This window comes from Mirounga angustirostris, unplaced genomic scaffold, assembly GCF_029215605.1.
Source record: "Mirounga angustirostris isolate CCGP_5_RB_7025 unplaced genomic scaffold, mMirAng1.0.hap1 SCAF_1, whole genome shotgun sequence".
Classification (NCBI taxonomy): domain Eukaryota; kingdom Metazoa; phylum Chordata; class Mammalia; order Carnivora; family Phocidae; genus Mirounga; species Mirounga angustirostris.
In genome coordinates this window covers 209,792,515-209,804,865 of record NW_026991709.1, presented here as the reverse complement: position 1 = coordinate 209,804,865, position 12,351 = coordinate 209,792,515, and the positions used below count along the sequence as shown (strand labels likewise).

The 12,351-nt window shown below is 55.3% G+C and overlaps 1 protein-coding gene across 1 annotated transcript; it reads right to left on the bottom strand.

The window, feature by feature from the left end:
- Window positions 1-5,048: 5,048 nt before the first annotated feature.
- On the bottom strand, window positions 5,049-9,778 carry LOC123863074 (rho guanine nucleotide exchange factor 18-like). Its single transcript, XM_064571785.1, has 6 exons — window positions 8,991-9,778; window positions 8,533-8,686; window positions 7,821-7,935; window positions 6,855-6,912; window positions 6,495-6,539; window positions 5,049-5,390 (listed from the first exon to the last, which is right to left on the bottom strand). The coding sequence occupies exons 1-6, from the start codon at window positions 9,200-9,202 to the stop codon at window positions 5,309-5,311; spliced, it is 666 nt and encodes a 221-aa protein (XP_064427855.1). The 5' UTR covers window positions 9,203-9,778; the 3' UTR covers window positions 5,049-5,308.
- Between the last annotated feature and the right edge of the window lie 2,573 nt (window positions 9,779-12,351).

The following is a 12,351-nucleotide window of genomic DNA, read 5'->3' as shown; positions in this document are numbered from 1 at the left end:
CATATGCCTCTCAGGTGGCCCCAGACACCCCAGCATGGGTACGACCGGATACCCCTAACGCATACTAGACACCCATGCGGGTGCCATCAGATGCTCAAAGCATGCTCTCGGGTACCCCCGAATAGGTCAGACACCCCACCTCGATCTGTCAGGTACCCCAGAGTATTCAGAATCTGAAAAACATGCCAAAATACCCAAAAGTACCAGGTGCCTTCATCCAGGAGCCATCAGATACCCTCAAATAGAAACATCTGAGACCCTACTCAGAAACCTTTAGATACGCCCCCGAAACACATACTAGATACCCCCAAACAGGTATTCAGAGTCTAAAATACATGCCAGACCACCCCCCACACAGGTGTTCTCAGACCCTGGAAGACATGCCAGGTGCCTCCCCCAGCACAGCCACCCCCTCAGGTGCCATCAGACTTCCCAGCTCTGAGGCTGCTTGTTCCAATCCAGGTGAGACAGTTGGGCAGTACCCAGGAGAGGAGCCAAGCACCTCTTTCACCAGTTCAAGCTGGCCAGCCAGGCCGAGATCTTTCCAAGCCAGACTCACTTCAAAACACCCACACTCTGTGGCCGAGAGCCCTCAGTTCAGAAACGGGGTGGCAGTCCCCAAGTGACCTGCCTTCAGTTTAAGTCCATTTCGTCATGGTCAAGAGAGGGATCACATCCAGGAAATCGGAGGTTCCAGAAGTGCAAGGACATGCTTCTGAGCTCAGAAACCGGACACAGATACTTTTGAGGTCTCAATGGGTGTGTAAATGTTCACTCTCTGAGTCCCTCTGACTTTTGGACTTTATTCCAAAGGCAGTGGGGAACCACTGAAGATTTTAAGCAGGAAAAGCGGCATGATCCTTATTGTTACAGCTACCTTGGTTATAGAAACCTTCAGGTTGGCACAGTTCTCCCCTAAATGTAAAAACCACCTTTCTCAAGGAGCCTGGCAACAAGGAGAGGTATCTCTCGTCTTTCTTTTATCTTTCCATTGTGCATTTATTATGTCCTTCTCATGGGCCAGGGACTCTGCTAAGAGCTAAGGAGACACAGGGAATGTAAGTCTATGGCAGTGTTTCTCAGTCTTGGCCCTATTGACAATTGGGGCTGGATAGTTGCCTGTTGTTGGGGGCTGTTCTGTGTATTGGAGGCTGTTGAACAGCACCCCTGGCCTCTATCCACTTAGGTGCAAGCAGCACCCCAGTCCTGACAACAAAAAATGCAAGATATTGCCAACGTCCTCTGGCTGAGAGCAACTGGCCTCAGAGACACTCAGACGCTGATACAGTCGCCCAATCCACAATCCAGGCTTCCTGGGGGAGGTGGCCCTGGCTTTGTTCTAAAGGGTGAGTAAGAGTTAGGTGGCCGCAGGAGTTCCAGGAACAGCACTGAATGAGCAAGGCACAGGTGTGTGTGGGCAGCCACGAGACTTCACGGTGGCTGAGCAGTGGAAGGCAAAAGGGAACAGGTAGGCGGGGTCAGACCATGAAGAACCTCAGAGGTCAAGGCCAGTAATAGGACTGTCTGGAGGGGTGCATGGGTGGCTCAGTCGGTCAAACGTCCGCCTTTGGCTCAGGTCGTGATCCCATCGTCCTGGCTCATCGTCTACTTCTCCCTCTCCCTCTGCAGCTCCCCCTGCTTGAGTGCTCTATCACTCAAATAAAATCTTAAAAAAAAACCCAAAACTATCTGGAATGGTGTTCTGTCAGTGGACCTGGTCTCTGGGAAAGCATCTCAGCTTTACCCTGGCGACCCACCTTCCATAATTACCTGGAGTGTGACTCATTCCCTGTTCTGTTTAACTTACTACGGGGCTGTTTCCTCTAAGGGACAGATTGTGACATCCGGCTTTGAATACCTCCAGTGATGATAGGCTTGTGGCTACTGATACATGGGAGGTGCCTGCTCTCAGCCTGTTTGGAGTGAGCCACAGCTGAGCTGGCCCCACGGGCCTCCTACACAATTGTGGGAGCTGTGGTCAAAGCCCACGGTTGTGGGTCTGTGATTTAGCTGCTAGCTTTAACTCAACAACACATGGGGATGATGATGATGATGGATGCTAACATTGCCCATATGTGCCAGGCACCATGCTAAGGGCAATCCACATATTTTCTTTTACAGCAGCTCAAATCTGTGATCTCAAATGGCTGTCCTGAAAATCGAATGTTGTCTTCAGGAGGTGGAGCTTGATTCCCACCATCCTGAGAGGAGGCTGGATTGAGTTACTTGCTTCCAAAGACTAGAGTAGGGAGAGGAGAAGGATAGTAACCTGGCAGATGTTGCCTTAACCAGGGGATGAAGGTTAACATCCTCAGGGATCTGAGATTGACAGCACTTACCCCCTGATCTGATGAGGCAAGAAGGTTCCCAAACCCATAACCCTGTCTAATTATGAGAAAACATCAGGCAAACCCCGATGGGGGTTGTCCTAGACACCTGGCTGATACCTCTCAAGACTGTCAAGGTCACGAACAATAAGGAAAGACTGAGAAGACTTCACAGACCAGGGAGACGAGGGAGACAGGATGATGAAAGAGAACACGGTATTCTGAATCGCGTCTGGAAACAGAACCCGAACGGAAGAAGAAACCTTGGCGACATCTGAGGAAAATCTGCAGTTTGATTAATAATACGGCACCAGTGTGGATTCCTGAGTTGTGACCAATGTACGGTGGTCACAGAAGATGCTACCGTATGGGAACCCGGGTGAAGTTAGAAGGGGACCCTTTCTGCTCTCTCCACTTTTCTGTGATTCTTAAATTAAAAGCTGAGGGGAGAAAAGGGGCTACCTACCCCCTCTGGGGGTGGGTGGGAGGAGTTAGTCTGTTGTGCCAAGTTAGTGCTAAGCATTATATGTGGATTGTCGACTGTGTGTGTATGGGGGGCAGGGCATCAGCGTCCCTAACCTCCTGCATTGTTCAAGGGTGAACTGTACAATTCTGTTGTTTGAACCACCCAGACTGTGGTATTTTGTGAGGCAGCTCGAGCTGAGGGTTTTTGCAGTGACAAAAGCTGAGACAGGTGTTTTGTGGGCCCTGAGGTATCCACATGGGTTCTGCCCTTAAGGGACCTGGTGAAGTCAGCATCCACTTGGCAAGGGTGAATGGGATGAGGACGCAAAAGGCAAAGGAGGCCACGAGAGAGAATGAGAGGCGATAAAGGAGAGAAAGTGGCTGCCATCCAGAGGGCTGGGCTGGGCCACGGGACTTACCAGAGCTTAGAAAGGGTTTGCCACACAGGGGGCAGCTGGAGTGGCAAAGGAAGGTTCCTTGCGCCAGCTGGTGCCCGTTGATACATTCTTTTCTCTCTCTAGCATCCTGACCCTTGTCCTTTAGAAGCACTGGGCTCTTCCCCTGTGGGGGATAGAAGTGAACCTTAGAATGCCTTGTGCATTCAGACCTACCTCGAATCATGGGGCTCCAGGGCTGGGGGCATACTGAAGAACTAGAGAAGGTAGAGGGAGGTCCCCCCTGGCCCGGCCCCCTGACCTTCTCCTTCTGCCTGGTGACCCGACAACGTAGGGAGCTCAGTCTGCGCTTCACCCTGGTGCTCCTGTTACTCCGCTCAATCTTGCTGGTGCCATCCTCGCTCCTAAGGGATGGAAAGATGAACGAGGTGGGGCAGCAGGGCCAGAGGGCCATTTTCAGCCTGTCCTGCAAGTTGCTCCTGGACCCTACCTGGAATTTGTCTCTTCCTCATGGCCCCCTAGTCCTGTTTCACTTCTTCTGTGGTCCCTGAACTCTCTCCTTTTGCCTCTCACTTATTCACTCAACAAACATTTACAGATGTTTGCAAAGTTCCAGGAACTGTGGGGCTGGGTTTACTGAGGGGACTGTGACATGGTCTCAAGCTTGGGGTCCCTCAGTGGGCAAGGCTGGAAATTCTGGCTCTGTCCATTTCTGTCTCCTCCCTCTGATTCACCCCTGACCCCAGTATCTAATCAGCTTACAAATCCTGCCCATTCTTCCTTTGGGATATCTCTCAAATCCCACTCTCCTCTTCCGTCTAACACTCCAGCCCCAGATTACTGGATTACTGGTACCCCCTCATTTAATAAATACAGTTGACCCTTGAGTAACTTAGGGATTAGGGTCACCAACCCCCTGCACAGTCAAAAATCCATGTATAACTTCCGACTAATAGCCTACTTTTGATCAGAAGCCTTACTGATAAAGTCAACAGTCAATGAACACATATTCTATGTGTTATAGGTATTAGGTGCTGGGTTCTAACCCAGCTGTAAACATGTCACCACGAGAGCCCACTCCAACCCCCAGGCCACACGGTCGGTGGTGGTGAAATGACTGGGTACACGGGGAGGGTCCGGGGGGTAGGAGCCAAGCAGGGCGGCGGGCAGGCAAACGCAGCAGGCTCCGTGTTTCCGGGAGGAAGCCCCGGGGAGGGTGGGGTCGGGGCAGGAGAGAGGGCCCAAGCTGCCCGCAGGCTCAGAGTTGGGGCCCTTGCAGCCCAGGCGGCTTAGGAAGCCTCTTCCCGAAGGCTCCCTGATAAGGGCCCCAAGCCCCGCTGCCCTCCCCCGCTACCTCTAACTCCTAGGGAGGGCACCCGCCGCAGGGACGGTGACGGTGGCCCTGAGGTGGTCCCGCCCCAGTCCCCCAAAGGCCAGAGAAGTAAGCCAGAGAAAAGGAAATGTCATTAAGAAAATCGTAAAGGAGAGAAAATACATTTACAGTCGTATACTCTATTTATTGAAGAAAAATCCATGTATCAGCAGACACATGTAGTTCAAACCCGCGTTGTTCCAGCATCAGCTGTATTTATTAAGTCAGCGGCAAACAAACCCAGCCCCTGTAGAATCGATTCACTGGAGGGAGATCCCACAACTCCAGGCTGCAGCCCCTGCCCGCCCCCCAGCCCTGTCTGTGCTCACCATTATCAGTCACCAAAGAGCTGAGCTCCTTAGTGTCACTGAGGTGATCTGCTGACTTCCCTCCCCTTCCCTCTTCCCAGCCCCACCTGACACCATTCCTCAGGCCTTGCCCTTTCTTCAGGAAGGTGCCTCTTTATTTCCCCAATCCTCCTCTCCGTGTGTTGGTGAACTCCTACTCTTCCATTGGAGACCAGCTCAAGCTGTCACCTCCTCCAGGAAGTCTTCCTCTGCCCTCCCAGGGTGAATGAGGAGCCTCCCCAGGCCCCACCACCACCGTTGCCTTGGCAGGTCCAGGGAGAGTATGGGGGCTCCACCTCCTGCCCCCCGCTTAGGGTCCTGCACAGAGGGCCACTGGAAAGCATGTACAGATCCAGTGCAGGCCCCAGCCCAAAGGTCCCCCCTGTGGTAGGCTCTGCAGACTTACTCAGACAGGAACTCAAACCAGGTGAGGTTTGCGTGGGCTCCTCCGGGGCTGGTTGACAAGCGAGACCTCTGCTGAGCCCTGCAGGATCAAAGGGGACAGGCCCCCGGGTCAGCGGCCCCTCCTTCCCCAGCTGCCCCATCTTCTGCCTCCTCTCTCCCTCCTCCTTCCCCAGCTGCCCCATCTTCTGCCTCCTCTCTCCCTCCTCCTTCCCCAGCTGCCCCATCTCCTGCCTCCTCTCTCCCTCCTCCTTCCCCAGCTGCCCCATCTCCTGCCTCCTCTCTCCCTCCTCCTTCCCCAGCTGCCCCATCTCCTGCCTCCTCTCTCCCTCCTCCTTCCCCAGCTGCCCCATCTCCTGCCTCCTCTCTCCCTCCTCCTTCCCCAGCTGCCCCATCTCCTGCCTCCTCTCTCCCTCCTCCTTCCCCAGCTGCCCCATCTCCTGCCTCCTCTCTCCCTCCTCCTTCCCCAGCTGCCCCATCTCCTGCCTCCTCTCTCCCTCCTCCTTCCCCAGCTGCCCCATCTCCTGCCTCCTCTCTCCCTCCTCCTTCCCCAGCTGCCCCATCTCCTGCCTCCTCTCTCCCTCCTCCTTCCCCAGCTGCCCCATCTCCTGCCTCCTCTCTCCCTCCTCCTTCCCCAGCTGCCCCATCTCCTGCCTCCTCTCTCCCTCCTCCTTCCCCAGCTGCCCCATCTCCTGCCTCCTCTCTCCCTCCTCCTTCCCCAGCTGCCCCGTCTCCTGCCTCCTCTCTCCCCCAGTGCTTCCGTGCACCCTGGAGCCACATCCCAGACCCCACCATCCCTCCATCCCTCCCACTGTGTGCTCTATCCATGATCACTGTGACTGGTTTTCCAGGAGAGGGTGGTAACACATCTTGATCAGACAAAATCAGCATGTCAGGAAGATTTTCTAGCAAACGGCGGTGTCTTGGGAAAGACGCACCGTTTCTCATTGGAGCTAACGTAACTCATGGGCTCCCTCATCCCCGGCTCATGTCCCCTGCCCTTTCCCTCATTAGTCCCTCCCCCCACCTCTCCTGTCCGTGTTTCTCTCCCCTATCTCCCCGTCTTCTCCACAGCTGTCCGCCACCTGCCCACTCCTATCCTGTCCCCCTCCACTTCCCCCCATACTTGTCTTCCGTGTCTGTCTTCCCACCCTGTCCCCTCACACCTGTCCCCCTTCTCACTTACCCATGGCACTGCCGAAGTTCTTGAAGCGCCTGCTGGACAATCAGCCTGGGGCAGGGGGCAGGGGGCAGGGGGGAGTGTGGATAAAAACAGCTCACAGTTGCCCCAGGCCATAGACAGGTTCCCCCAGCCAGCTGTGATTGCCCAGCCAGGGCCCCGGTCCTGATGTAGACCCTGACCGGGAGACCCGACCCCTCCCCTGATGCTGTACTGAGAACCCTTCAGAGAGGCCTGGGTCTCTCCTCTGGGAGAAGATGGTGTGGGAGAGAAGCCCGAGGTTATGGGAGGGTTGGGGAGGGACCCCAGCCTTGACCCTGTGGCTGTCCCCTGGGGTCCCCTCCCCACCACTAGGCAGATACTCACACATGGTCTGGCTCCACGTGGTCCTTTTCCATGCACTCCAGCACTGGGGGCTCCATGCCTGGAAGCAGCCCCCACCCCGGGAGGTACAGGCGTGAGGGGGCTTTGGGGCAGACCAGCCCCACCTGGGCCCCCTGTGACCCATCCCTGCACAACTGGAGACCTTCCAGATGGGGCTTGCCCTTCGGGGAGGAGAGGTACCAAGAGGGTAGAGAGCCAGCGTTGGGGGTGCACCCCTGGGTCTCAAGACTGCGGACAATGTGCCAAGCGCTTTGCGCATGTGCACTCAGTGGACCCTCCAAGTAGCCCTAAGGAGATACACTTATTGTTCCATATTTTTCTTTATTCTTTATTTATTTTAGAGAGAGAGAGTGGAGGGGGGGACAGAAGGAGAGAGAGAGAGAGAAAATCTCAAGCAGACTCCTAGCTGAGCGCGGAGCCAACATGGGGCTCCATCTCACGACCCTGAGATCATGACCTGAGCGGAAATCAAGAGTTGGAGGCTTAACCGACTGAGCCACCCAGGCGCCCTTGATTCTTATAAAACCGCAAGGCTCAGAGACTTACTAGAAAGTGGTAGATTTGGGTTTAGACTTCAGGTCCCTCTGACAGCAGAGAGACACAAGCTCTTAGGACCGAGATTCAGAGATAACGAGGGAGCTAAAGTAGGGGACAGAGGTAGAAACAGAAGAAGAGCCCTAGGGGAGCAAGGGGACTGCAGTCCACCCCTAGCTGGAGGCCCCGGGGGAAGGGGAGGGGCAGGTGCTGGATGCCTCTCCCCTTCCACCTGCCCCCCCCACCCCAGGAATTCTGCCCAGTTCCTTCGCATGGGGCCCCCGAAGCCTCCCTCCCACCCATTAGTAGCCCTTTCCTCTCTCAGGCCTGTCTGGGGCTCCATCCAGGGAACCCTCCAGCAGAAACCCCCTACCTTTCTTGGTTTAAATGAGGGAAACCCTCAGGCTGGGCTACCTTGAACAGCTGGAGTGGGCACCTCCAAAGTGGGAGAGATTTCCAGGGAGCTGATCTCATCGAAGGACACGGGAACGGACCGTGACCTTACTCTTTTCTCAGGGCTGTCACATTCCTGCGGGGAATAAGCATCTCGCTAAGCCAGGGAGGCAGCTCGGGGTGCAGGCAAGCTCCCCAGATGGAGGGCCCACAGCCCCCAACCTCCAGCTGCAGGTAGGGGCACCCCTCAGCCACAGGGCACGGGGATGAATCTCCATAGCGGCGGCTGTGGGCTGGAGCCCCAAAACTCTGAGCTCCAGATTCCAGCCCATCAGGGGTTTCTCCCCAGGTCACGGTCAGGGGCAAAGATGCCCCAGCCACAGGCTACAGCCCTGAGGCTGGAATCCCAGGCCTGAGACAAGATCTACCAGTCACGGGCGGGGCTTCCTTCTAGCTGCAAAGATGCAGAGACCATCTCCTCTACCTCCCAGATTATGGGTTGCACTTGTAACCGAGGGCCCCCTACTGTGGACCCCACTCCAGTGAAGAACCCTCAGGCTTGGGCTGCAATCTCAGGACTCGGTGACTCCCCAGTCTTGCGCTACCCAAGGACAGCCCCGCTGTGACAGGTAAGTCCTACCAGCTACGGGTAAGGAGCTCCTTCCCAGCTGCCACGCTGGCCCCTGGGCCCAGAGTTGTACCATTGTCAGGGGTGGCTGGAGGTGGCACCCACCTTCCCTGGGTGCTCTGCTGGGGTCCCACCCCCAGACAGACACTCCTGGGTCCAGGCCTGCAGATCCTCTCCGGGTAGGTTCAGAGCAAGGCTGGCCAGTGTCCGAGGGAGACAGGGCCCCTCCTTCACAGCCGAGGCCTCGAGGCTGAGCCTGCTGGAAGAAATGAGGAAGGCAGGTCTTCAGTGCGTCTCTTCCAGCTGGCGGTGGCCCCGGCGCCAGCATCCAGGGGCCTGGGGGGACCTGCAGGGCCATCCTTCTGGGGCGGGGAGGAGTGGTCAGAATCCGGAGGGGTGTTCGGTCTCCCTCCATCAGAGGGGTCGTCGGGGGAGTCTTGCCAGCGAATTTGCAGGTAGATCCATGTGTTTGCATGGCAGATTGGATTTCTACTTGCGTGACTTGGGGCGGGGGTGTTGAGGGAGGCAGGTGGGGAAGGCACCGGCTGGTGGTGCGGGCTGACCTCTGCCAGCTCCCAGAGCAGCTCCGCGACCTCTCCCAGCTGCGTCTCCGAGGCAGGCCCTGGGTCTCTGCTGAGCTGCAGAAGGTCGATTCTCCTCCGGCCTCTTCGCTGGGGGCGCCGCTGTCGCCGGCTCCCCCAGGCTGGCTGTCGGAAAAGGCCCCAAGGCCCAGGTCCTGGAGATACTTGCTGCCCTGCAGGGCCCCCAAGTCCATGCTGAGGTCCTCCGTGCTGTAGCTGAGCTGCCCCAGAATACCATCCTCCTGTAGGCCGGTGTGGGGGGAGAAGGCGTTGACCAAGGGCAGCAGAGCAGAGGTCCCGGCACCGAGTCCTTGCCCATCCCCCTCCCGTCCAGCCTGGGCAGTGCCGTTCTCATGGCAGGTGGGGTGAATGGGGGTAGTCCCCCCGGCACTCTGTCTAACCTGGGCCTTCAAGACCTCATTCCCAAAAAAGGGGCCAGAAGCCTGGACTTCTAGCCCTGATGCCACCTCACTCGCTGACGTTCCCTCTGATGGACCTCGGAAAGCGGTGTAATGACCTTGGCCCTAGCCCCTCTCACCCGGCTTGTTCAAGGTCTTCGAATGCAGCTGCATGGACCTAAGTTATCCTGGATGCTAATGCAGAATTTCACGTGGTGTCGGGGCTCCCAGCGCAGTTACGTTAGCGCAGCATTTCTTTTTTAAAGTCGAGTAATGCAATGAGTGATGAATGAGTTACCAAATGTTGAATGAGTTACCAAAATGTTAAAAAAGGACAGTATTGGACCCTGTGATGAATGAGTTACCAAAATGTTAAAAAAGGACAGTATTGGACCCTGTGCTGTACCACTCACCTGGCTCCCGTCCCCTATTCCTGGCCCTGCTCCCTCTTACTGGAGTCTGGAACACCAGCGCTTAAGCCAATCAATACCTTCCCCTCCTGGATGGGTACAAGCCCAGGGGGGCACATTACAAAAGGCTACTGGTCAGCTGCCTCTGCTTCTGGCCCCTCCGTAGCCTCAAGCCACTAACAGGCCTTATCCCTAGTACCACAGTAGCTCCACCACGAGGGGGCACTGTTATCCCACCCTCCGGATCAGAAGACTGAGGCTCAGGGAGGATGGAAGACTCTCCCTGGATCACAGGGCCAACCAATGACAGAGCCGGACTCAAACTCAGGTCTGTCTGGATCCAAGCCCTATGCTCTTTCTCACCCATCTCTCTCCTTCTCCTATTCCTTTTCTCTTCTCTCTCTCCCTCCAAATCATTCTATTTGCCATTTTTTTTCCCCAGTCAGGGAACTTGCCTTTTCTTCTCCTTGGAAAACCTCTTCTCCCAGCCCACCTACAGTTTGGCCTGGAGAACTCCTATTCATCCTTCAAAAGCCAGCTTAGGCATGCCCTCCAGGCTGCCTTCCTGACTCCTCAAGTGTAGGTAAGATGTCCCTTCTCTGGGCTGTCACGATCTGCAGCCCAGGGACTTTCCTTGTCTAGGACTTTGTTAGGACTGACCTCAGACAGGGTTTGGTGGGTAGGAGGGTGGGTGGGCCTCCCCCATTGCTCCCTGAAAAGCCAATACTGAGACATAGCCCCAGGCATCTCTGTGGTCTCAGGCAGCCCTCAATGGACTGTCCCAGTTGGTGGCCTGAAGGGGCCACTGAGGGGACATGGCCCCCCTTCATGGACTTTACAGAAGTCCCCCAGGAGGGGTGCCTGGCTGGCTCAGTTGGTAGAGCAGGCGACTTTTTTTTTTTTTTAAGGTTTATTTATTTATTTTAGAAAGAGAGAGAGAAAGCACGTGAGTGCAGGGGAAGGGGCAGAGGGAGAGGGAGAGAGAAAGAATCTTAAACAGACTCCCTGCTGAGCATGGAGCCCAAAGCAGGGCTCAATCCCAGGACCCTGAGATCATGAACTGAGCTGAAACCAAGAGTTGGATGCTTAACCGACTTAGCTACCCAGGCGCCCTGAGCATGCGACTCTTGATCTTGGGATAGTGAATTCAAGCCCCATGTTGGGTGTAGAGATTACTTTAAAATAAAATTTAAAAAAAAGATTGGTGGTGATGTTAATAAATGTGATTTTTTGAAAAGTCCTCCAGGGGCACCTCGCCCTCTGCCCCTCCCCCGACTGGTGCTCCCTCTCTCTCTTTCTTTTTTTTTTAAATGATTTTATTTATTTATTTGACAGAGAGACAGCGAGAGAGGGAACACAAGCAGGGGGAGTGGGAGAGGGAGAGGCAGGCTCCCCGCTGAGCAGGGAGCCCGATGCAGGGCTCCATCCCAAGAACCTAGGATCATAACCTGAGCCGAAGGCAGACGCTTAACGACTGAGCCACCCAGGCTCCCCCCCCGCCCCGCTCTCTTTCAAATAAATAAATAAAATCTTTGGAGGGGGCCGTCTGCCTTCGGCTCAGGTCATGATTTCAGGGTCCTGGGATTGAGCCCCGCATCAGGCTTCCTGCTCAGCGGGGAGCCTGCTTCTCCTTCTGCCTGCCACTCTCCCTGCTTGTGCTCTCTCTCTCTGTCAAATAAATAAATAAAATCTTAAAAAAAAAAAAAAAAAACCCAGGATAGGATTGCCAGAGAAAATACAGGACGCCCAGTTAAATTTGAATTTCAGATAAACAAGTATTTTTTTTAGTATAAATATATCCCGAAACATTGCACTATTTGACATTCAAATCTAACTGGGTGTCCTGTAATTTTGTTTTTTCAGTCTTGCAACCCTACCCCTGAACCATTTGGCCAGGCAGGGCCAGTCCTTAGCAGGTGAGGGAAAACAGGGAGGCCCCCTACTAATGCTTGGCATGGGGGATTTGCGGAGAAGCTTCCAATTCAAAGTCGAAAGTACCCGGAAAGAGGAGCTATACAGGATCTGTCTTTTCCCCCTGGCCTCACCCGCTGGGAGCTCTCCACAGGTTTACCCCTTCTTTTTTCCTTCTTCTTTGTACCCATTCATCCCACGATGGACACGGGTTGCTTCCACATTTGGCTATTGTGAAGCGTGCAGTGAACGTGGGCGTACAGAGAGCTGTTCGAGTCCCTGCTTTCAATTTTTTGGGGTAGCTATCCAGAAGGGGGATTGCTGGAGTGGGTGGTAATTCTGGGCTTGACTTCTGGAGCACGCTCCATGCTGTTCGCACAGCCTCCCTTTCTCTAGAGTCTCTCCTTTGCCCCCTTTGATCCTTGTCCCTCCCACCTTCCCCAACTGCCCCTTCTCTGGCTCCGTGTCCTCCCTCTGTCCCTTATATACCAGGGTCCCGCTTCGGTCTCTGTGGGAGTACCTACGTCTCTGGTCGTGACTGGCTCAGGCTCGCCTGCCCCTCCTGTGACCTGAGCAGCAGCGTCCTGGCAGGTCTCCTTTTTCCCCCAAATCACTCCAGTCCCA

What these genes read in the sequence shown, in the direction of transcription:
- LOC123863074 (XM_064571785.1), bottom strand. Translation starts at nt 9,202, where the DNA reads ATGGACTTGGGGGCCCTGCAGGGCAGCAAGTATCTCCAGGACCTGGGC. An exon ending in TGCTCTGGGAGCTGGCAGAG is followed by an intron (nt 8,687 to 8,990) that starts GTCAGCCCGCAC and finishes CATTTCTTCCAG; the next exon opens with CAGGCTCAGCCTCGAGGCCT. An exon ending in CACGTGGAGCCAGACCATGT is followed by an intron (nt 6,540 to 6,854) that starts GTGAGTATCTGC and finishes CCCCTGCCCCAG; the next exon opens with GCTGATTGTCCAGCAGGCGC.